The 25,425-nt window shown below is 46.4% G+C and overlaps 1 protein-coding gene across 2 annotated transcripts in view; it reads left to right on the forward strand.

Annotated features, from left to right (window-relative positions):
- The window catches only part of LOC138793626 (short-chain dehydrogenase/reductase family 9C member 7-like), a 49,756-nt gene extending 27,184 nt beyond the window's left edge, over window positions 1–22,572 (forward strand). For both annotated transcript variants that reach the window (XM_069972281.1, XM_069972282.1), the window contains exons 2-5: window positions 10,132–10,466; window positions 17,361–17,619; window positions 19,369–19,532; window positions 22,225–22,572. In XM_069972281.1, the coding sequence (XP_069828382.1) occupies window positions 10,151–10,466; window positions 17,361–17,619; window positions 19,369–19,532; window positions 22,225–22,445 (960 nt within the window). In that variant the 5' untranslated portion in view covers window positions 10,132–10,150 and the 3' untranslated portion in view covers window positions 22,446–22,572. The remainder of the gene's footprint in view (window positions 1–10,131; window positions 10,467–17,360; window positions 17,620–19,368; window positions 19,533–22,224) is intronic.
- Window positions 22,573–25,425: the final 2,853 nt, after the last annotated feature.

A 25,425-nucleotide genomic window follows, 5' to 3' on the forward strand; every position in this document is an offset into this window, starting at 1 on the left:
AGTATGTCCCTTAGTACCTTCTTAGTATGCCCCTAAGTACCCCCTTAGTTTGCCCCTTAGTACCTTCTTAGTACCCCCCTTAGTACCCCCTTAGTATGCCCCTTAGTACCTTCTTAGTACCCCACTTAGTATGCCCCTTAGTACCTTCTTAGTATGCCCCTTATTACCTTCTAAGTATGCCCCTTAGTATGCCCCTTAGTACCTTCTTATTTTGCACCTTAGTACCCCATTTGTATGCCCCTTAGTACCCCCTTAGTATGCCCCATAGTACTTTCTTAGTATGCCCCTTAGTACCCCCCTTAGTATGCCCCTTAGTACCCCCTTAGTATGCCCCTTAGTACCTTCTTAATATGTCCCTTAGTACCCCCTTAGTATGTCACTTAGTACCTTCTTAGTATGCCCCTTAGTACCCCCTTAGTATGCCCCTTAGTACCTTCTTAGTACCCCCCTTAGTACCCCCTTAATATGCCCCTTAGTACCTTCTTAGTACCCCACTTGGTATGCCCCTTCGTACCTTCTTAGTATGCCCCTTATTACCTTCTTAGTATGCCCCTTAGTATGCCCCTTAGTACCTTTTTATTTTGCACCTTAGTACCCCATTTGTATGCCCCTTATTTCCCCCTTAGTATGCCCCTTAGTACCCCCTTACTATGCCCCATAGTACCTTCTTAGTATGCCCCTTAGTACCCCCCTTAGTATGCCCCTTAGTACCTTCTTAGTATGCCCCTTAGTACCCCCCTTAGTATGTCTCTTAATTTGCCCCTTAGTACCTTCTTAGTATGCCCCTTAGTACCCTTCTTAGTATGTCCCTTAGTATGCCCCTTAGTACCTTCTTAGTTTGCCCCTTAGTGCCCCCTTAGTATGCCCCTTAGTACCTTCTTAGTACCCCCTTAGTATGTCCCTTAGTTCCCCCTTAGTATGCCCCTTAGTACCTTCTTAGTACCCCCCTTAGTATGTCCCTTAGTACCTTCTTAGTATGTCCCTTAGTACCCCCTTAGTATGCCCCTTAGTACCCCTCTTGGTATCCCCCTTAGTACCCTCTTAGTATGCCCCTTAGTACCTTCTTAGTATGCCCCTTAGTACGCCCTTAGTACCCCCCTTGGTATGCCCCTTAGTACCTTCTTAGTATGCCCCTTAGTACCCCCCTTAGTATGCCCCTTAGTACCTTCTTAGTATGCCCCTTAGTACCCCCCCTTAGTATGCCCTTTAGTACCCCCCCTTAGTATGCCCCTTAGTACCTTCTTAGTATGCCCCTTAGTACCCCCTTAGTATGCCCCTTAGTACCTTCTTATTTTGCCCCTTAGTACCCCCTTAGTATGCACCTTATTACCCCTTTAGAATGTCCCTTAGTACCCCCTTAGTATGCCCCTTAGTACCTTCTTAGTATGCGCCTTAGTACCCCCCTTAGTATGCCCCTTAGTACCTTCTTAGTATGCCCCTTAGTACCCCCCTTAGTATGTCCCTTAATATGCCCCTTAGTACCTTCTTAGTTTGCCCCTTAGTACCCCCCTTAGTATGTCCCTTAGTATGCCCCTTAGTACCTTCTTAGTATGCCCCTTAGTGCCCCCTTAATATGCCCCTTAGTACCTTCTTAGTACCCCCTTAGTATGTCCCTTAGTTCCCCCTTAGTATGCCCCTTAGTACCTTCTTAGTACCCCCCTTAGTATGTCCCTTAGTACCTTCTTAGTATGTCCCTTAGTACCCCCTTAGTATGCCCCTTAGTACCCCCCTTGGTATGCCCCTTAGTACCCTCTTAGTATGCCCATTAGTACCTTCTTAGTATGCCCCTTAGTACCCCCCTTGGTATGCCCCTTAGTACCTTCTTAGTATGCCCCTTAGTACCCCCGTTAGTATGCCCCTTAGTACCTTCTTAGTATGCTCCTAAGTACCCCCCCTTAGTATGCCCCTTAGTACCTTCTTAGTATGCCCCTTAGTACCTTCTTAGTATGCCCCTTAGTACCCCCTTAGTATGCCCCTTAGTACCTTCTTATTTTGCCCCTTAGTACGCCCTTAGTATGCCCCTTAGTACCTTCTTAGTATTTCCCTTAGTACCCCCTTAGTACCTTCTTATTTTGCCCCTTAGTACCCCCTTAGTATGCCCCTTATTACCCCCTTAGTATGCCCCTTTGTACCCCCTTAGTATGCCCCTTAGTACCTTCTTAGTATGCCCCTTAGTACCCCCCTTAGTATTCCCCTTAGTACCTTCTTAGTATGCCCCTTAGTACCTTCTCAGTATGCCCCTTAGTATGCCCCTTAGTAGCTTCTTAGTATGTCCCTTAGTACCCCCTTAGTATGTCCCTTAGTACCCCCTTAGTATGCCCCTTAGTACCTTCTTAGAATGCTCGTTAGTATGTCCCTTAGTACCTTCTTAGTATGTCCCTTAGTACCCCCTTAGTATGCCTCTTAGTACCTTCTTAGTACCCCCCCTTAGCATGTCCCTTAGTACCCCCCTTAGTTTGCCCCTTAGTACCCCCCTTAGTTTGCCCCTTAGTACCTTCTTAGTATGCCCCTTAGTACCTTCTTAGTATGCCCCTTAGTACCCACCTTAGTATGCCCCTTTGTACCTTCTTAGTATGTCCCTTAGTACCCCCCTTAGTATGTCCCTTAGTACCTTCTTAGTATGTGCCTTAGTACCCCCTTAGTATGCCCCTTAGTACCCCCATTAGTATGTCCCTTAGTACCTTCTTAGTATGCCCCTTAGTACCCCCTTAGTATGCCCCTTAGTACCTTCTTAGTATGTCCCTTAGTACCCCCTTAGTATGTCCCTTAGTACCTTCTTAGTATGTCCCTTAGTACCCCCTTAGTATGCCCCTTAGTACTCAATCTCGTGGAGCTTCTGGTGCAGGCTTCCATAGTTGCAAACAGTATGACCCGGTAAGCCCCGCCCCCGGCGCCCACCGCAGCGCTAACTAACCAGCAGAGGGGACCCACACAGGGCCAGAGGAGGGGAGACGCCATGGACAACTAGAAATATGGTAGGAGACTGACCCATTATACTTACCATATTTCCTGTTGTCCATGGCGTCTCTCCTCCTCTGGCGCTGTGTACTCTGCTGGTTAGTTAGCCGGGGGTGAGGCTTACCGCAGTGGGGGCGGGGCTTACCGGGTCATACCTGTTGGCAGCTATGGGCTTCCTCTTCCAGCTCTACGGTGCTCTTTCTCACATCATCTGACGCCGCAGGGCTAGAAGAGGAAGCCTGCACCAGAAGCCTGTGCATCACCTCCTGGGCCTCCTCAGCGTCGGGTGCGGTGTCAGGGGGGGGGGGGGCATACTCCCGGCCAGTAGGTGTCGCTGTGAGCGCTCACAGTGTAAGGGCCGCTGTCTGAAACTGCAGCTGCCGGTGCAAACGCCGGTCCTTGGTGGGGGACAGCGGGACACATGGGGGCCGTTCCGGGACATCACCCCAAAATCGGGACTATCCCGCTGGATCCGGGACGGTTAGGAGGTATGACAATACATACAAGCCCTAATATAGCACCGTATATGAGGGTTGATAGGTGTCCCCCCCTACACACACATACATTTGTAATACAGTGCCGCATATGAGCATAGATGGGCGACCTCCCTACATATATAATATGGCGCCACATATGAGCATTAAGCAGCGCCCGCCCTACACACACATACATTTATAATACAGCGCCACATATGAGGGGTGAGTGGCCACTAATCAGGGGCGGCACCTGAACTTGTCACTTGCTGCCATCTGCAGCCACAGAACATATGAGGCAGCTGCAGGTCGGTGCCGCTATGTGTAACATCTCTTTTGTCTTGTGTTTTTACTAAGAATGGGGGTTATTTGTTAAAGGGGTATTCCCCCCAAAATTATTTTTGCATTAATACGTTGCCCACCCGTAGCTTTCCATCTTTCCAATATAAAGTTATTATAGATTCTGCACAGTTTTGCTATTATCCAGCTGCATTCACCCCCACGGAATGCATAGAATCATCAGACCTCAGTCCAACCCGACACGCTCCCTGCTCCTGGCCCCCACCCTCGGAGTCGGCACCACGTGTCCTCAGTCCCAGCACAGTGAAGTGACTGAGAACACTGATGGGGTGGCTGCTGTTAGAGAGGGAGACAGTGATCAGCGCAGCTAACTAACAGCAGCCACCCGGTCACCCCCAGCCCAGAGCTCACCTCCCGGTGCACCGTCCAGCACTCACCCGCAGCACACAGCCCCGCGCCCCACAACCAACCGCCCCCCCATCACCAGTGGCATCCCTCACTCACCCACGGCATAGCCTCTGCACTCACCCGCGGCACCCCTGCCCCCCGCGGCAAGCTCCCCCGCAAAATCGCCCGCAGCAAGCCCCCCCTATCACCTGCGGCACCCGACCCCACGATCACCTTCCAACCCCACCAACGCACGATCACCAAGTGGCACCCTCCCTTCGTGATCAGCAACGGGGCACCACCTTCACCCGCAGCACTCACCATCTCAGCTCTGCTACTCGGTCAGTGCCATCTCAGCTCTGCTACACCGTCCCCCCAACTCAGCTCTGCTATACCCTCACCCCCAACTCAGCTCTGCTACACTGTCAGTGCCAACTCAGCTCTGCTACACCGTCACCGCCAACTCAGCTCTGCTACACAGTCACCCCCAACTCAGCTCTACTACACCTTCCTCCCAACTCAGCTCTGCTACTCGGTCAGTGCCCTGTCAGCTCTGCTACACCGTCATCTCCAACTGAGCTCTCCTACACTGTCACCCCCAACTCAGCTCTGCTACACCGTCACCGCCAACTCAGCTCTGCTACACCGTCATCCCCAACTCAGCTTTGCTACCCCGTCCCCCCCAACTCAGCTTTGCTACACTGTCACCCCCAACTCAGCTCTGCTACACCGTCATCCCCAACTCAGCTCTGCTACACCGTCATCTCCAACTCAGCTCTGCTACACCGTTACCCCCAACTCAGCTCTCCTACACCATCACCCCCAACTCATCTCTGCTACACCGTCACCGTCAACTCAGCTCTGCTACACCGTCACCGTCAACTCAGCTCTGCTACACCGTCACCGCCAACTCAGCTCTGCTACACCGTCATCCCCAACTCAGCTCTGCTACACCGTCCCCCCAAACTCAGCTCTGCTACATCGTCACCTCCAACTTAGCTCTACTACACCGTCAACCCCAACTCAGCTTTGCTACACCGTCACCGCCAACTCAGCTCTGCTACACCGTCATCCCCAACTCAGCTTTGCTACACCGTCCCCCCCAACTCAGCTTTGCTACACCGTCACCCCCCAACTCAGCTCTGCTACACCGTCATCCAAAACTCAGCTCTGCTACACCGTCACCGCCAACTCAGCTCTGCTACACCGTCATTCCCAATTCAGCTCTGCTACACCGCCACCGCCAATTCAGCTCTGCTACACCGTAAACGCCAACTCAGCTCTGATACACTGTCATCCCTAACTCAGCTCTGCTACACCGTCACTGCCAACTCAGCTCTGCTACACCGTCATCCCCAACTCAGCTCTGCTACACCGTCACCGCCAACTCAGCTCTGCTACACTGTCATCCCCAACTCAGCTTTGCTACACCGTCACCGCCAACTCAGCTCTGCTACATTGTCATCTCCAACTCCGCTCTGCTACACCGTCACCGCCAACTCAGCTCTGCTACACCTTACCCCCAACTCAGCTCTGCTACACCGTCACTGCCAACTCAGCTCTGCTACACCGTCACCGCCAACTCAGCTCTGCTACGCCGTCACCGCCAACTCAGCTCTGCTACACCGTCACCCCCAGCTCAGCTCTGCTACACTGTCACCGCCAACTCAGCTCTGCTACACCGTCACCGCCAACTCAGCTCTGCTACACCGTCACCGCCAACTCAGCTCTACTACACCGTCACCCCCAACTCAGCTCTGCTACACCGTCACCCCCAACTCAGCTCTGCTACACCGTCACCGCCAACTCAGCTCTGCTAGACTGTCATCCCCAACTCAGCTTTGCTACACCGTCCCCCCGAACTCAGCTTTGCTACACCGTCACCGCCAACTCAGCTCTGCTACACCGTCATCCTCAATTCAGCTCTGCTACACCGTCACCGCCAACTCAGCTCTGCTACACCGTCCCCTCCAACTCAGCTCTGCTACACCGTCCCCCCAAACTCTGCTCTGCTACACCGTCACTGCCAACTCAGCTCTGCTACAACGTCACCGCCAACTCAGCTCTGCTACACCGTCATCCCCCAACTCAGCTTTGCTACACCGTCACCCCCAACTCAGCTTTGCTACACCGTCACCCCCAACTCAGCTCTGCTACACCGTCATCCCCAACTCAGCTCTGTTACACCGTCACCGCCAACTCAGCTCTGCTACACCATCATCCCCAACTCAGCTCTGCTACACCGTTACCGCCAACTCAGCTCTGCTACACCGTCACCGCCAACTCAGCTCTGCTACACCGTAACCGCCAACTCAGCTCTGCTACACCGTCACCGTCAATTCAGCTCTGCTACAAGGTCATCCCCAACTCAGCTCTGCTACACCGTCCCCCCCAACTCAGCTCTGCTATACCGTCACCACAACTCAGCTCTGCTACACCGTCATCCCCAACTCAGCTCTGCTACACCGTCACCGTTAACTCAGCTCTGCTACACCGTCACCGCCAACTCAGCTCTGCTACACCGTCACCGCCAACTCAGCTCTGCTACCCCGTCACCGCCAACTCAGCTCTGCTAAACCGTCAACGCCAACTCAGCTCTGCTACACCTTCAACGCCAATTCAGCTCTGCTACATTGTCATCTCCAACTCAGCTCTGCTACACCGTCACCGCCAACTCAACTCTGCTACACCGTCACCCCAACTCAGCTCTGCTACACCGTCACCCAAAATCTCAGCTCTGCTACACAGTCATTCCCAACTCAGCTCTGCTACACCATCACTGCCAACTCAGCTCTACTACACTATCACCGCCAACTCAGCTCTGCTACACCGTCACCGCCAACTCAACTCTGCTACACCGTCACCGCCAACTCAGCCCTGCTACACCTTTACCCCAACTCAGCTCTGCTACTCGGTCAGTGCCATCTTAGCTCTGCTGCACCGTCCCCCCAACTCAGCTCTGCTACACCGTCCTCCCCAACTCAGCTCTGCTATACCGTCACCCCCAACTCAACTCTGCTACACCATTACCGCCAACTCAGCTCTGCTACACCGTCACCACCAACTTAGCTCTACTACACCGTCACCGCCAATTCAGCACTGCTACAAGGTCATCCCCAACTCAGCTCTGCTACACCGTCCCCCCCAACTCAGCTCTTCTACAGCGTCACCCCCAACTCAGCTCTGCTACACCGTCATCCCCAACTCAGCTCTGCTACACCGTCACCACCAACTAAGCTCTGCTACACCGTCACCGCCAACTCAGCTCTGCTACACCGTCACAGCCAACTCAGCTCTGCTACCCCGTCATCGCCAACTCAGCTTTGCTACACCGTCACTGCCAATTCAGCTTTGCTACACTTTCACCGCCAATTCAGCTCTGCTACATTGTCATCCCCAACTCATCTCTGCTACACCGTCACCGCCAACTCAGCTCTGCTACACCGTCACCCCCAACTCAGCTCTGCTACACCGTCACCGCCAACTCAGCTCTGCTACACCGTCATCTCCAACTCAGCTCTGCTACACCGTCACTGCCAACTCAGCTCTGCTACACCGTCACCGCCAACTCAGCTCTGCTACACCTTTCCCCCAACTCAGCTCTGCTACTCCGTCAGTGCCATCTCAGTTCTGCTACACCGTCCCCCTAACTCAGCTCTGCTACACCGTCCTCCCCAACTCAGCTCTGCTATACCGTCACCCCCAACTCAGCTCTGGTACACCGTCACCGCCAACTCAGCTCTGCTACACCGTCATCCCCAACTCAGCTCTGCTACACCGTCATCCCCAACTCAGCTCTGCTACACCATCACCGCCAACTCAGCTCTGCTACACTTTTCCCCCCAACTCAGCTCTGCTACTCCGTCACTTTACTCCGTGTACTGCAGTTTTGTTAATTTCTGTGGAAGCAGCAGCAATTTAGATTTCACCTGTGATCATTCACTTATCCTCTATTGTGTGGGTACTGGATGAGTACTAATGGTGTTACCGCACATTCTTTACCTTTTATAAAAATAAAAACATATATTTAACCCCTTCACGACCCAGAACATAACTGTACATCCTGAGTGGCGTAAGGGAGTTCAGAGGGGGCCATGCGACAATCCCACTCTGAACCTCCGCAATCCCGGCTGCTATTAGTAGCTGAGGACCGCTGCAGTTAGCGGGCGTGGTCCTATTGCTATTGTCCTACCTATTGTCCCCCATCCGTGGTGGTCTAGTGGGTAGATTGCCCCCCCCCCACACACACACACACGATGTGATGATGGGGGGCGATGCATTCAACTTACCAGGCCTCATTCAACTTACCAGGTCTCAGTAATTGACAGATCTGCTCTGCAGCAGATCAGAGTAATACAGCACTGATCTATGAGAGATCAGTGCTGTGTATATAGAAGTCCCCCAGTGGGAATTCTAATTACCATGTGGGTAATTGCCCGAACTATTAAATTATCACATTCCAGATCTCGCACGGTAAATGATGTAAGCACAAAAAGTGCAAAATTGCTTTGTCACATCAAATCCAAAAGAATTTTAATAAAAAATGATAAAAAGTCTCATAAACGCAAGCAAGGTACTGATAGAAAGTACAGATCATGGTGCAAAAAATTAGACCTTTCACAGCCCCATACATCAACAAATAAAAACGTTATAAGCATGGTAATAGAGCAACATTTAGTATTTTAAAAAGGTTTTAATTTTTTAAAAGCCATTAAATAAAATAAAAGTTATACAAGTTGACTATCGTTGTAATTGTACCGAATTGAAGAACATTGATAACATGTTAGTTTTACCATAGGGTAAATGGTGTAAACACACAGATACAAATGAAAAAAAAAAATCCATTTTATTTTTAATTTTACTGCGCAAATAATTTTTTCCCAGTTTCATAGCATATTTTATGAAAAAATTAAGTCTGCCATTGCAAAGTACAATTAGTGGCACAAAAAATAAGGGCTCATGGGGGTCTGTAGGTGGCAAAAAAAGAAGTGCTATGGCCTTTTAAACACAAGGAGGAAAAAACAAAGGTGCAAAAACGAAAATCAGCCCGGTCATGAAGGGGTTAAATAAAGGTGCAGGTATCAATGGTCAAATTTCCATCCCCACCTGGATGATACTGGCTTGGCTCCTCCATGTGCACCACACCTTTTCTGTGACCTTTCATGTACAGAATTTGCCCCAAAAGTAATGTTAGACAGGAATTACCTGTGTGGGTTGTTAATTTGCCGGAGTCTTCTAACAATGGCTTTAACAGTAATATTATTAAATTTTGCACAGTTAATGTATATAGATATATGTAAACCATCACTATAATATGTGTATGGGAATTTGTCTATTGCAGTGGGTACTGAACATATATGTATCATAGAAACAGCACACATAACTATGGAAGTGACTGCGTATCCAAGGTATGGTGTTGGGTGTGTCAGGTATACACACACAGCTGATCATTATCACTCACAAAACCAGATCCTTTGTATAAAGGACCCAGATCACAAGTATTGGAAGTAGCTTGGGGACAACCATAAATAACTGGTCACATACACATACCAGCAGAAACTACACAATTGTCCTATGGCACGACCAATCAGGATAGAACACATTATAGTCAATGGCTACAGTGTGTATATAGAGGGTCCAGAGAAAAGATGGTATGTTATCAGGAGAAGAGAAGGAACCTCACAGCTGTGAAGGACAAGACCGCTGGATGGTACATATAAACGTATTATTAGGTACTGTGCAAAATGTCCCTATAACTTTTGTATTTGTCTGCCTAGGGACTTTTGTATTTGTCTGCCTGTGTAGGGACTCCTTTTTTGTGCTGTGATCTGTACTATCTTTTCATATTTGTGAATTTTTGATAACTTTAAATTCTATTATTTGGAGGTGTGATTTGACCATAAATCTGTAATTGTGGTGTTTATATTATATATATTACATAGTTGTCTTTACAGGATCACAATCACTATGTTTCAATAGTATATTACAATAGTATTCTGCAATTCTATTACAGGATAAGACTATAACTCATCATGTGGCTTCTCCTTCTGCTGGTGGTATTTGCCCTGATGTTCTTGTACAGATGGTACAGACAAAGTCTGATCCTGGAAAATCTTACAGGCAAATATGTCTTTATCACTGGGTGTGACACTGGATTTGGAAACCTGCTGGCCAAGCAACTGGACAAACGTGGGATGAAGGTTCTGGCTGCTTGTCTGACCGATCATGGGGCGAAGGACCTAAAGAAAGAGACCTCTAGTAGACTGCAAACAATGATATTGGATGTTACTAACAGCAAAAGTGTAAGCTCTGCTGCCGAGAGTGTGTCATCTATAGTTGGAGATTCAGGTGATCATTTGTTTTTTATACCTACATAATTTGCATGCTTTCTGTAATTATTGTAATATGATGCACAGAATAGGTTGTCCAGGACTAGAATAAAGGTGCTGCTTCTTCTTCTTCCAGAAACAGTGCTACACCTGTCCATTTGAAAGATCTGGTACTTTAGCTCATCCCCATTCAGCAAAATGGATCTGAACTGCAATACCAGAAACAGCACATAGAAGGACAAAGTACTGTATCTGAAGAAGAAATTATATATATATATATATATATATATATATATATATATATATATATATATATATGTATCTTAGGGATGAGCGAACCGAACCGGTACGAACCAGATTCCTTACGAACTTTGCAAAAAGTTCGGTTCGGTACCGAACCGAACTTTCAAAAAGTTTGTGGCGAAGTTCGTTAAAACCGCAACGGAGTCGCAAAACTGTATTGTTTTCACAGAATGGAAGAGGATATAAGGAATTATTACTCCTATAATCCCTTTTATCCTGTTATTATGTGAATATCAAGGTGTGTGACGTCACTACAGGAACAGGAAGTGCCTGAGCGTCCATGCTCTCTCTCACTGTGTGTCTAGACTGCAGAGAGAGAGGAGCTCTGTGCTAGTTAGGGAGGGAAAGCACATAGATAGATAGGCAAACAAGTAGATATTTACAGGGAGGTAGAGAGAGGGAGAGATAGGCAGAGATAGGAAGTAAAAAACTTGTGATATCCAGAAAATAGTCAAACACTGATATATCAGAAAATATCTTTATTACATGCTCGAAATAGTATAAAGCACAGGATAGTGGTTGAGGGGGGGGGGGGCAGAGGCTGTGTGACCACTAATCACAATCATTTATGCCAACAACAACCTTAGTATAAGAGGGAGTGCAGGCAGGACGCCCACAATTTATTCTTTAACGTCAAGCCAGATGTTCGCCTCCCTGGCCAGGCTCAACAGGGCCCTCTTGGCCTCTTGGTGGTGGAGTCATGGTGCGTGCCTCCGTCAGATGAGGCTCTTTATTCTCTTCATCCGATGAGGCCTCTGCTGTTTGTTGAGCTTCTTCATCTCTGCTGACAAATGAACAGTGGACAAAAATCTGTTATTACAAACATGTTAGCAACATTGTAACAATTCTCATGAACCAATATGCATCCAATGCAGGATTTTACTTAGGCTTTTTGTGTCCTTTTTTATCCAGTATGTCCAATGTGTCAGCCAGGGGCGTAACTACCACTATAGCAGCCATAGCGGCTGCTATGGGGCCCACCGCATCAGGGGGCCCCATGGCTTGCTCCTGCAATACACTGGGCCCCCTGAGCCGTCATCATTTGCAGCACCGGGTGGCCCTGCTGGTCTCCTGGGTTTTGCAAATGTCCCTTTAACTGCAAGCACTCCGGACCAGAGCTAGCAGTTATGTAGTTATGACTTCACTTGACCGTTTAGTGGTCAGTCGGGGGGGGGGGGGCAGCCATTTCTATTTACGCCCCTTGTGTTAGCCTTACCTTTGCGCATAATCTAGACTATTCATCAACATTCACACACTGCTCCCCAAAAATGATGCTCAGGGAAAATAATATGTCTGCAAAGAAATAGTAATTTATTCTCACATCTTGCGCTAATTAGCCCTTGGCTCCCTAAAAATCTCACTTGAGAAATGAGTGGGACATTGTTAGGTCATATGTAATCATTGAGGCACATTTGTCGCCATTTATCCTGTCCGTGCTTTGTAGCTAAATCGAACTCCAGTTAGGTCTTACATCATCGACTTATTAAACAATTTTTAGTATCCAGTTAGGGCATGCTGCATTTATAAAGAATATTGAGTGTACAGCAGGGGGAGCATTATTGTTAGTAACTGTATTATTATCCAGTTCCAGAAATATATAGGTCCCCCTGCAGGAAGCTCGATGTATATAATCTCTGTCTACGTAACACATGTCTATATGTCTGCACACATAACAGACTGAACTAATACTGACATCATCTGATCCTAGCATGGACAGATGCAATTGAGACACACACTTACTGGCGCCGTCTGCTGGCATTCAAAATGAAACGCAGCATTGGGGCAAAACGCAAAGAGCCCCATGCCTCATCAGCTGCCGTCGCTCCCTGATGAATCTGTCCCTCACACTGGACCACCTGGTCTCCACATGTTTGGCTGAAAGCAAAAAACGTACAGACATTAGTAATATATGAGCGTCAGGTGACCATAACAGTAGAGTTTCTTGTTTGACATAGTGGGTAAATAACTTACCAATGATCAACTTCTGTAATCTACTATGCTTGTCCCAATCTGGGTACACAATCCGGGCAACCTCCCTCCATGCGGCACTCCGCCTTAGCCGGCTTGTGTACCCAGGCGCAGGGCCGTCCCATAGCAGTGGCCGAGCATGGACCTTAATAAAAAGATAAATAAATAATATAAACCTCTTGCAAACAATGCTCGCTTGGTAAGGTAATAATAGCTAGTCGAGGCTTTTTCCTTGTTAGAGGCAATGTTGCTGACTAAATATGAAGTCACTTATGTAGGTGGGTTATGGAGCTTCCCGTGCTGCTAACTACGTCCCTCCTCCCTCTCCCTTCATGATGTCTGCTGCCGGCCCATATCATATACACAGTACACAACTACTCCCATCATGTGGTCATAGTGTAAGCCTCAAATATTTAAAACATAAAGTAATAGTGAATTCGACACCACAATCCGGAGGGGGGATAGGGGAGGGGGGAGTGAGTTAGCTGCACGGGCAGCTCGCTAACACATACCATAAAGGCCCTATTCCACGGAACGATAATCGTTCGTATTCGGCCGATATCGGCCGCTACGGACGATAGTCGTCCCGTGGAATAGAGTGCAACAATCAGCTGACATCGTTCATGTCGGCTGATCGTTGCAGTCGCTTGTTTTTCAACATGTTGAAAAACAAGTGACTGATATAGCAGCGATCTGCTGCCATCGCTCCGTTGAATAGGAGCGTCGGCAGCAGATGCTGCTATATCCTATGGGCTGCCCGGACAATCTAGCGATCCCCCGGGCAGCCCCCCCGCAGCTCCCCGCCGCCCCCTCCCGCACTCACCCGCTCGCTGAAGCCACATTGAATAGCGGCGGCAGCGAGCAGGGAACGCTCTCAGCGCTCGTTTGCTCCTCTGACGACCAGTGGAATAGGGGCATAAGTCACACCCTCGTTTCTCAGCAACATGTGATCAATCAAAGAAAATTCCTGGAAGAGATATTACACAAACATAGCGAATCAAACATAATTAGCGGCACATTGGCTACAATTGGAAATACATTGCATTATGTTTCACACAGACACATAGCCTAAGGGTACACACACACACACCGTATACGCAGCCTATTTACTGCTGCGATACGCAGCAAATACGCAACAAATACGCAGCAGATTAGATCTAATTAACTGAACACAGCATCAAATCTGCACCACCAAATCTGCTGCGTATCTGCTGCGTATACGTGTGTGTGTTTGTACCCTAACAAATATAAATGTATAGTGCGATTTAGAGCTAACCCTTATGGGCAAGCCATAGGAATTACACACATTCATAGGGACGTGAACTACTATCAGCAGTGTATGGTGACCAAAGTAGTCACAGAGGGCAATAGGTGGGGGCAAAAATCCCTAATAAACATTTAGCTTCGTCATAAATAAAAATCATTCATGACTAACTTGTAATTGATAAATTAGGAAGGAAAGAGCCTTTAACAACACATATATAAAATGAAGCAATGTAAAGTACCGGGACAGAATGTAAGCATTATTGAGAACAGATATCTGATATATTCGAAGACCAGACCTGTACATTTAATTTTGACACTAACTCTAAAAAATACATCAAGTGACTGTCACACACATTGCTTCTCAGACTCACAATGATAAGCCAAAAAGCGGTAAGCTGTTAGAACTCCACCTATGTCAACATTAATTATAACTAATTAATGGCAAGGCGTTATCAAATACTTACTTGTAAGATTAGTCCATAAACGTCGATGAGTGATTTATCGATAACCATATCTGCCTCCATCGATTTGCCTTCACAGTTCTAAATAAGCTAATTGAGTGAATTGCTTTCACTCTTCAGATGTGAAAATACAGAAAATGGCGAAATAACCTTGGCATATACACACAGGAACAAAAAACGATACAACGATGTTATTTTGTTTCTCAAAACAATCACGTGACCCCCTAGATGCAATTGTATCATGGCCAGTGAACCTGCTTTGTAGGAGTAAGTAGATTTAGTTTCTCAGAACTTTGTAGGCCGAGGAACAAAAATAGAAATATAATCATCACTAGCAATAGTGGATTATAATAGGGGCGTTTTGGGCGGCAGCCCGGGGCCCTGAGCTCCTGGGGGGCCCATGACCACCCAAAAAGATTTATACTTTCAATGGTGTACTGTCTCCTGGCTACACTTCTGCCATGATTTGCAAAAAATCACAGTTTTTTTATGGAAATTTTGCACAAATCAGGTCATCATGACATTATCTATCCTGTACTATGAACGCCAGGCTAGTGCTTCCATAGTTACAGTGGGGTGGGGGGGCCCAGGTTTGGTGAACAGCCCAGGGCCTATGGTAAAGTTAATCCGCCCCTGATCACTAGTAGTCTGTTTTTAATTATACTGGCCTGTAATCGATCAACTGCTGCCTCCTCCTCAAGTAGCCTCTCCTCAATAATACTGGACTGGAATCAATCAACTGCTGCCTCCTCCTGCTGCTGCTCAACTTGTCTCTTCTCAACAATACTGGCCTGGGTGCAATCAAGTGCTGCCGCATCCTCCTTGTAAACTTTTTTTCCAATATTTTTTTTCACTATTTTGGCACTTTTATTCACTATATTTTATTAATTTTATTCCTATTATTATTATTTTTCTCATTATTTTTGGAAATTGTTTTTCCCACTTTTTTCATTGTAATAGCAACTGCAACTAAACGAAACTATAGCCTATCACACTCCCACTATTGTAGTTGCAATTATTCAGCCGTTAGAGCAAGGTTCGTTTTCAAAAGTTCGCTCATCCCTAATATATATGTATATATACAGATGACTGTCTCAGAACTTTACTCATATTATATTATAAAGGAGCAGATTGGCAAACACATACTGTACCTGACTGGCCTTCTACACATGGCTCTCTAGCCGTTGACGGCTACAAACACTATTGTTTATAACTGGCATCAGTCATATTATTGAATTATTGAAGCTCTGTACAATATAACTGGGTACTAGGGCACCATTTTACATAGTGGATGTTGAATACTGATCAGTCCAAAAGGGGTCTTGCATAGTCCATTAGTAGTCACTGTTTCATAATCCTTACCTAAGGGGTAAATTTAGCAGTTTTCATACCTTATTTTATATCATACATCATGGTGCTTTTTCCAGTAAAAAGTGATCTTTTATCATCTGCAGATTGTGCTACCTGGGCGAGGATTCATGGTAACAGCGCCACTTAGCCCCGCCCACATCACATTCATAGGCCCCATGCCTTTATGATGTCATTGCGGCACAGCCTAGACCTTTAGGCTGGCCTGGTCCAATGGCCATTGAGGAGGCGTGACCTAGATGACTATAATGTCACAGAGGGGCAGGGTCTACTGTGACATTGTGGGCGGGGCGCCCAGGTAGCACAATCCGCAGATTATAAAAGATCCCTTTTTACTAGACGTATGATAAAAATAAGGTATGAAAACTGCAAACTTTACCCTTTACACCTGTGTAGAGGAGTCATAATGCAAAAAGGGGGGGGGGGGTATAGTGTCACTTTGAAGGGCAACTCCAGCAAAAAATAATAATTTTTGCTCAGTATTTTGCAACCAAAACCAGGAGTGGATTGAAAACACAGAAAGGCTATGTAAACACACTGTTAAAATTTAGTGGATGACTGCCATTTAATGGCAGCTATGACCTATCACTGATACAAAGTAACTGTACTTATTAAATCTTTATATACACAGTACGCGGCCTAGCTTCTTGAGAGCCTACAATTATATACAGTATGCCCGATTACACAAAGAGATTATCTGCCTGAACGGCCAATAATCGTTTCCTGTAATAGGGCCTTTAGTTTATGTAGATTATTTTATCATACATATTTAAATAAGAAAAAAAAAATCAGAAATTCTTAAATGTCCAAGAGAACATTTTTTTTGTAAACACATTCATTTAGCAAAATTGCCTCCTTCTCATGATATGCCTAGTCTTTACTTCATTTTGTGAACAGCTCATTGTCTAGGGTTCGTACCACCACTCTGCTCTAAAAGCAGTGGTCTGGCTGGTGTGTGTATACATAGCTATAATGTAAATGTATAGTGATATACTATATACCATATAAGATAGATAGATATACATACTATACCTATATACTGTTTATATCAGACCACTGCTTTTAGAGTGATGGTCCGTAACTTGGACAACAAGCTGTCAACAATGGGAGGGAAAGAGCGCCATATCAGGAGAAGGAGATAAGTTTGCTAAATTAATGTATTAGCAAAAATATTTAACTTGACGTGTCCTACAAGTATAGTCAGAGATGGGAATGTCCCTTTAAGAGTAAAGAGAAAGTACAATGATCCCTCAACTTACAATGGCCTCAACATACAATATTTTCAACATACAATGGTCCTTTCTTGACTATCGTAACTTGAGACCAGATTAAACATACAATGCTACAGACAGTCAGGCTCTGCAGGACATTTGGGGGATTCAGAACCAATTACCACTTTTCCATTGAATTTTGGTCTCAACATACAATGGTTTCAACATACAATGGTCGTCCTGGAACCAATTAATATTGTATGTTGAGAGACCACTGTATATGTTGCCCATTAAGGTATGATTTTTCAGCTTTCTTTTCTTCTTGATATATTGCAGGACTCTGGGGCTTGGTTAATAATGCTGGGACTTTCAATTGCATTGGTCCAAATGAATGGCACAAAAAAGAAGATTTCTTAAAGGACCTCAACGTAAATTTGGTTGGCATGGTAGACATGACCCTACATCTACTGCCTCTTATTAGAAAAGCCCGAGGACGTATCGTTAATGTATCTAGTGGTTTAGGAAGACTGGCAGCTCTTGGTGGAGGTTATTGTATGTCCAAGTCTGGTGTGGAGACTTTCTCCGATAGTTTAAGGTGAGTTTTTGTAAAATGCTAAAAACAATTCATAATACTGGTACAATTGACACAGCTAAATACTACTGAAAATAGTTGCTACTACATTTTATGTCCAGTTTTTCAAAACTCCTTGCTGTTAATGAATCCATATGGTTATATAATGCATTGGTATTCAATATTATTTTTATATATTCAAAGACTTAAGCAAGAAGCACTGTCAGCGCTCGTTTGCTCCTCATTCCCTCCTCGCTGCCGCCACTATTACACACGTCAACAGCGAGCGGGTGAGAGCTGGGCGCCGCGGGGAGCTGCCTGGGTGATCGCTCCTATTCCATGCAGCTACAGCAGCAGAACGTTGCTTTCCTGGTTGTTTGTCTTTAAACATGTTGAAAGACAAACGACAGCAACGATGAGCCAACATCGTTTATGTCGACTGATCGCTGTCTTCTATCACACCAGTTGATTATCCGCCGTAACGCCCGATATCAGCCAGATATGGCCGATAATCGTTTAGTGTAATAGGACCTATATTGTAGCTTTCATTGGTAACATTTTGTTTATAAAAGGGAATTCTGTGTGTGTGTGTGTGTGTGTTTTAGTCATTCAATATGCAGGATAAATAGATGTGGAATTATGGAAGTTATTATAAATTATGGAAGTTAACAAACTTTTCTTTATACTATCTAAGATCAAGACCTTTTACTATACTAGTCCCATAACGGCCAATTATTTGAATAGCTCATAGAGACGGCTAAATGCTGCCATTTTTTTGAGTGTTATTTTCTGCTAAAAAAAAAAAAAAAAACGTGAAGAATTTGTGTCTAAGGGAAGCCTAATAAAATATAAACTATCCCCAATAAGTCTTGTTAGGACGGGCTCCAGCCATGCCCTACAGTTCATATCCTATGTTCACATGATAACACCAAAGAGACACAGACATTAGAATAAAAATCCAATGAAAATCCAGTGAAAATATATTTTAGATACCAGAGCGCTATGGAGTAGTTATGGTGTAGATAAAGGTGGAAATTTATATAAAAAAAAAATGCACCTGGCATATGTCAGGGGAAAGGCACCGATTTTTGTGCACTTTTTGTGTCTTTAGTGGGTGGTTGGGGGGGGGGGGAGTGTGGTAGCAAGTAGCAAAACAATATTAGTAGTATCTCCAATAGGTAAAAGTCATGGAGAAGCTGCAGATCTATATTCATAATCATATTTCAGCTGAAAATTCCTCTGGGAAAGGAAATATTTTTTGTGCTATTTGGATAAAAAATATATTGATAAATGCAAATAATTGTACTTACTAAAATGACTCCTAACCCCATAAAAAAACCTGAAGTCTTGACCAGAGTCTTATTTCCCTGCAAACTGTTGTCTACTGCCTGTCATGACAAAATCACCTCTAGCGGCAGATAGACCAGGGCAGAACATAGGAAGTGAGGGAGGGGCTTAGCTTGTACTATGTGGTTTAGATAACCTGTACTATGTGGACGGAAGCTGAGGCAGTATGCTTTCTCCAGAGGGTCTACACTCTGCAGTAAAACAAGTCTGATACCTAAAGACCCAACTGGCCATCGTCTTGGTTCTAGGTACTACATGACTCCTTAAGAGGTCTTGTACATTCTGTGCCTTAAAGTGTAAGATATGTTTTGGTAGCACAAGAGAGACTCACACAATATTAGGCAGATGGTTTATATGTTTTAATAGCTCATTAGAAAATAGATACTGGTAAACCTAACTGCACCAATACTGTTTTTTTATCTACAGGAGGGAAGTACGAGACTTTGGAGTAAAAGTCTCCATCATAGAACCTGGCTGTTTCCAGACACCTTTAATCTCAGTTGATGTTCATGAAAACAACTTAAAACGTATCTGGGAAAATCTCCCGACCGGAGTTAAAGATAGCTATGGCCAGCAATACTATGACCAATGTAAGTTAATGCGTATAGATACTGCTCCATGTGTTTCAAATCCTTAGTTGTTTTTTTTTTTTTTTTTAATACCTTGGGCCTCACCGCCCATTTCTATGTTCTATGTTTCATAAACATTGAATAACCATCCAACATGCCATTGATGCCTGGCACAGGCTGCTACATAGGTATGCAACCAGCGGTCGATTAGGTTTACCATAGGCCATGAGCTCTTCCCCTATGTTAGCCCCCAACCAGTGCCACAACATCACCCTACCATAACATGTCTATATTTAACAATGCATTTGTGTTAATATTAAATGATGCCCTGCGCTACATAGAGGCAATCTATATTTTTTGTAAAATACCTGTTTGCTAAAAAGAAAAAAAGTTCAGGAGAACTGACAGCTTTTCCCAAAATGCAGTAACTTACAGGCAACATCTTCTGTAACTCTTAGCATTCATTTCCTTTACTACTTCATCTAAATAAAAACTACCTTGATGACTTTTACAAATTCCAGACCTGACTTACTAAAAACTGTTCCTAGACTTTGCCCCCTAAACAAAGACTGACGATCTCCCCCTTTAGTAAATGGCAAAATTCCTGATCCTCGGGTGATCACATTTTTGGTACGGCGGCAAAATATATTGCTATCGGCTACACATCTCCCTGTATAAACAGGAGATGTGTGGCTGATAGCAATACATTTAAATGGCAGTACAAATAATTCAGTGATTGTTCGTGAGGCCCAGCCGCTCAGTTCATTGTGCCTTCTAAAGACACTGCAAACAAGCCCCGACCTTGATGACCAACAACTTGCTTGCGTCCTTGCACAGCCCCATATCTGTCAATGTAAAAGGTCCTTATGGCCTTACTCTGACTCATACTCCTTTTTATGTTGTGGTCAGAATAAGCTAATGCACCAATCACAAGAGCTCCCGCTGTAGCTACCCGAGAGGAAAAACCACCACTCCAGGTAGTTTAATCAAATACATTAAATAAAAACTAAAAGAAAATAAAGGGAATAAAAACATTCAGACCCCACACCTATACCCCTAAATAAATACATATCATAAACAAATGTATACAGACCCCATACAGTTACTGTCAGGACTGGCAGGCGTAGACAAGACAAGAGACAGTGGGCCCTAGATCTGAACCCACCCACTGTCACCTGCCTACTTGCCTCAGTCGGCCCTAGACGGCCGTGGACAACCACGTTGACGTTCCCTGCGCTAAATACATGCACACGGAACAAAACGAACAAACAACACAAAAGAATGGTCAAACAAGCCGGGTCCAAAATCCAAACAGGCAATGCAGTACAAAATCAGCAAGCAAACGGGTAGTCAAAAAGTCAGGCAGGAGGTCAGGGATCAAGTCGAGCAAAACAGAGGGATTAGGAGTGGGGATCGCAGGAGAAGACAAGGGAAGCTGGGATCAGGGTATTAAAGGGGTTGTCCGGCGATAAAAAATTATTCACAGAATAACACACATTACAATAAGTTATACAACTTTGTAATGTATGTTATGTCTGTGAATGGCCCCCTTCCCCGTGTCCCACCACCCCCACCCGTGTACCCGGAAGTGTGGTGCGCTATACATTACCTGTCACGTGCCGACCACGGTCTTCGATCCTCAGCAGTGACGTCTTCTTCGGGAGGCCGGCGGATCTTCCCGAGTGCCGGCCGCCCTCTGCAGCATCATCCGAAGCTCAGCCGCGATTGGCTGAGCATAACTGTGCTCAGCCAATCCCGGCTGAGCGGCTGATGACGCGGCCACGTCATCAGCTGCTCAGCCGCGATTGGCTGAGCACAGTTATGCTCAGCCAATCGCGGCTGAGCTTCGGATGACGCTGCAGAGGGCGGCCAGCACTCGGGAAGATCCGCCGGTCTCCCGAAGAAGACGTCACTGCTGAGGATCAGAGACCGTGGACGACACGAGATGCGGTGAGTATAATGCACCACACTTCCGGGTCTAGCGTGGGTGGGGGGAAACACGGGGAAAGGGGCCATTCACAGACATAACATACATTACAAAGTTGTATAACTTTGTAATGTGTGTTATTCTGTGAATAATTTTTTATCGCCGGACAACCCCTTTAAGCTAATAACCAGCACTGGAACTCTGTCTTAGCTTCCTATTTATACTGAACCAGAGCCCAGTCCGAATCCCCCATTGGACCGGCGCTCAGATATCCAGGTTCCAGATAGGCAGAGATTCCTGTCAGTCTAAAGACCTACTCAGCTGGAAAGATCAAGTCTCCTAGGAAATCAGATTAACTCCCGCATTGCCAGGTAGCAGAGAAGCAAGCGGGTGTGGCACACAGAAGCAAAAGCAGGTTCAGTTCACACCAGGTTTCAGCACAATCCTGACAGTTACCTAGCATGGCTGTATCCCTGTTTTCCACGACTCCCTAGGGCTGCATCCAACTTTTCCAGCTACCGGGAGTCAAATGCAGAGCATTTGGGTTTCACAGAACTAGTAGCCTTGCTGCTCACGAGGACCTGCAGAGGTTGTGCATGTCTTTCAACAGTAGCTGCACATAAATAGTCTCCATTTGCAGGTCCTGGAAAATGTAGTGGGTATGTATTCTTAGAGGTTTTGGAAAATAAATGTGGTTATCTGAATTCATTAAAAAATAATTATATATAATATATATATATATTATTTTTTTTATATATCAAAACATTTTCACTCCTTTATCTACAGATGTGAAATATCTGAAGGCTTTACTAGGAACTGCAAATCCCAAGACGTTTTTAGTTCCAAACTCTATGGAGCATGCCCTGACTGCTGTATACCCATGGACAAGATATTCTCCTGGCCTGGACTCCAAGCTCCTCTGCATTCCTGTATCTTACCTCCCTACTGTGTTCTCTGACTACTGGCTGCGTCTCTTTGCACCCAAACCAGCAGATAAAGAATGTTGACCAGACAAATCACAATTCAATATGGGTGAATCAGACTAAAATTATAAAATTGGTTGTAATTCTAATAATAATTTTACCACCAACTGAGATTTATTAGTACACCTTCTGATGTCTAATAAAGTATAACATGGACTTCTCATTAAAACCTAATTGTTATATTAATCATATCTAAATGTCGTCAAAATATTCACAATTTTTATTCTCGTTTGTTAAGCTGGGCTGGGGGTGGGCTTATTTACACTAGTATGTTGTAAAGCAGATGTGGACTGGACACATCTGTTTAATAGCCCTGTAGCACTTAGGAGAAATCACAGAGGTTTTCCAGGGAAATATTAACTTCCCCGTGACATAAAACAACTAACAAGTAGTGATGAGCGAGCATGTTCTCGAGAATATCTCATCATCCGTTTCCTGTAAGTTTGGGTGCTATTTCTAAGCCAATAAACATGCAGGAGACTCTTTGGTACATCCTGCCATGATGTGGGACCCATACATGTCGATAGCAGCGATTGGTTGGCCAGATCAGATGACCCTGCCATATAAAACGTGCAGCCAGCAGTGCTCGCTTCAGACGCATGCTGTGAGAGATTAAGGACAGAGCTGCTGCTGGTCAGGGAGAGTGTCAGTGTAGGATTTAGCGCTCCAGTAGGCAGGGTATATACTAGCAATATAAACAAACAGCCCTTTCAGGGCTTCAAATCGTTTTTTAATACTATTACTACAGACTGCTGGCTAGGAGTTGCAGTGCTGCCACCACGATTTCAGCAGCACACTGTGGTGATCGGCTGCTGGCAGAAAGGGGACATTAGGTGTTGCATACAGACCCCTAAGAAGTGCTCAGTGTACTCTTTTTTTATTTTGGGGCTGGTGGTCCTGCTGTACTACATTGGATTGCTGGGATTTGTAGTACACCTTTAAAACTTCACTGCTCATTGGACGGGGGTATCACAGCATGTATCTAGGTCCAGCCACTACCAGATAGTACCGTACAGCCCCCCTAAACTAGTGGGTACTACACTGTATTACTGGGATTTGTAGTACACCTTTATAAAACTTCACTGCTCATTGTACTGATTATACCAGATTGTACTGTACAGCCCCCCCAAAACTTGTGGGAGCACAAGTATTTTTCCTGATTTCTGTATTTCATATGCAAGGCCTATCTAAGTTCCATACTGTGCAGTGTTCATAACATGGTGAACCCCAGGAGGCCGTGTTTCAGGGCAGGGTGACACAGCAGCACCTGTTGAGGAGGTAGCAGTGGCACACCGCAGACATCCACTCCCTAGCTTCTTTGCCCAACTTACAGGGTCTCAAGGTAGACCGCTATTGAAACCGCAGCAGTGTGAACAGGTGATCACGTGGATAGCGGATAATGTGTCCAGTACTTTATCCACCACCCAGTCTTCCACGCAGTCCACCCACGCTACCCAAGGGAGTGGAACCCTTGCTCCATTAGCTCAGCCTCCTTCCCCACAGCCTGGCCCCTCCAAGGAAACAAGGGATTCAGATCCACCACCATGCTCCCAGGAACTCTTTTCTGGACCCTTCCCTGAGTCAGAGCAACTGGAGCAGTCGATCTGTCCTGATGCCCAAACCAACGGCGTAGCTACCGTGGTCGCGGAGGTCACCAAGGGGGGGCCCGTCCCAGCCTCCCTCTTGTGACTGCAAACGAAATCCTGCTTGCGGTCACAAGAGGGAGGCTGGGACGGGCTCCCCGGCTAATGCGCGGCTCCCCCGGTCTGTCCCGTCTTCGGCAGCACAAGTATCAATGAGGTCAGTGTGTGTCGGGGAAGTACTTCCGGCGCAGGTTGCGTCTATAACAAGTGCCCCCATGCCGGAAGTAACATCCCCAGCGCGCACACTGACCTCACTGATGCTTGTGCTGCCGGGGACGGGACAGACCGGGGGAGCCGCGTGCCAGCCGACAGCCAGACAAGACTGCAGGAGGAGAGAGACACGACGGGGGAGCGAGTTGTCAGGTACTACACTGTATTACTGGGATTTGTAGTACACCTTTATAAAACTTCACTGCTCATTGTACTGATTATACCAGATTGTACTGTACAGCCCCCCCAAAACTTGTGGGAGCACAAGTATTTTTCCTGATTTCTGTATTTCATATGCAAGGCCTATCTAAGTTCCATACTGTGCAGTGTTCATAACATGGTGAACCCCAGGAGGCCGTGGTTCAGGGCAGGGTGACACAGCAGCACCTGTTGAGGAGGTAGCAGTGGCACACCGCAGACATCCACTCCCTAGCTTCTTTGCCCAACTTACAGGGTCTCAAGGTAGACCGCTATTGAAACCGCAGCAGTGTGAACAGGTGATCACGTGGATAGCGGATAATGTGTCCAGTACTTTATCCACCACCCAGTCTTCCACGCAGTCCACCCACGCTACCCAAGGGAGTGGAACCCTTGCTCCATTAGCTCAGCCTCCTTCCCCACAGCCTGGCCCCTCCAAGGAAACAAGGGATTCAGATCCACCACCATGCTCCCAGGAACTCTTTTCTGGACCCTTCCCTGAGTCAGAGCAACTGGAGCAGTCGATCTGTCCTGATGCCCAAACCAACGGCGTAGCTACCGTGGTCGCGGAGGTCACCAAGGGGGGGCCCGTCCCAGCCTCCCTCTTGTGACTGCAAACGAAATCCTGCTTGCGGTCACAAGAGGGAGGCTGGGACGGGCTCCCCGGCTAATGCGCGGCTCCCCCGGTCTGTCCCGTCTTCGGCAGCACAAGTATCAATGAGGTCAGTGTGTGTCGGGGAAGTACTTCCGGCGCAGGTTGCGTCTATAACAAGTGCCCCCATGCCGGAAGTAACATCCCCAGCGCGCACACTGACCTCACTGATGCTTGTGCTGCCGGGGACGGGACAGACCGGGGGAGCCGCGTGCCAGCCGACAGCCAGACAAGACTGCAGGAGGAGAGAGACACGACGGGGGAGCGAGTTGTCAGGTTAATTGTGTTGTTGTTTTGGTTG

The sequence above is a fragment of the Dendropsophus ebraccatus genome, chromosome 5 (assembly GCF_027789765.1).
Source record: "Dendropsophus ebraccatus isolate aDenEbr1 chromosome 5, aDenEbr1.pat, whole genome shotgun sequence".
NCBI lineage: Eukaryota > Metazoa > Chordata > Amphibia > Anura > Hylidae > Dendropsophus > Dendropsophus ebraccatus.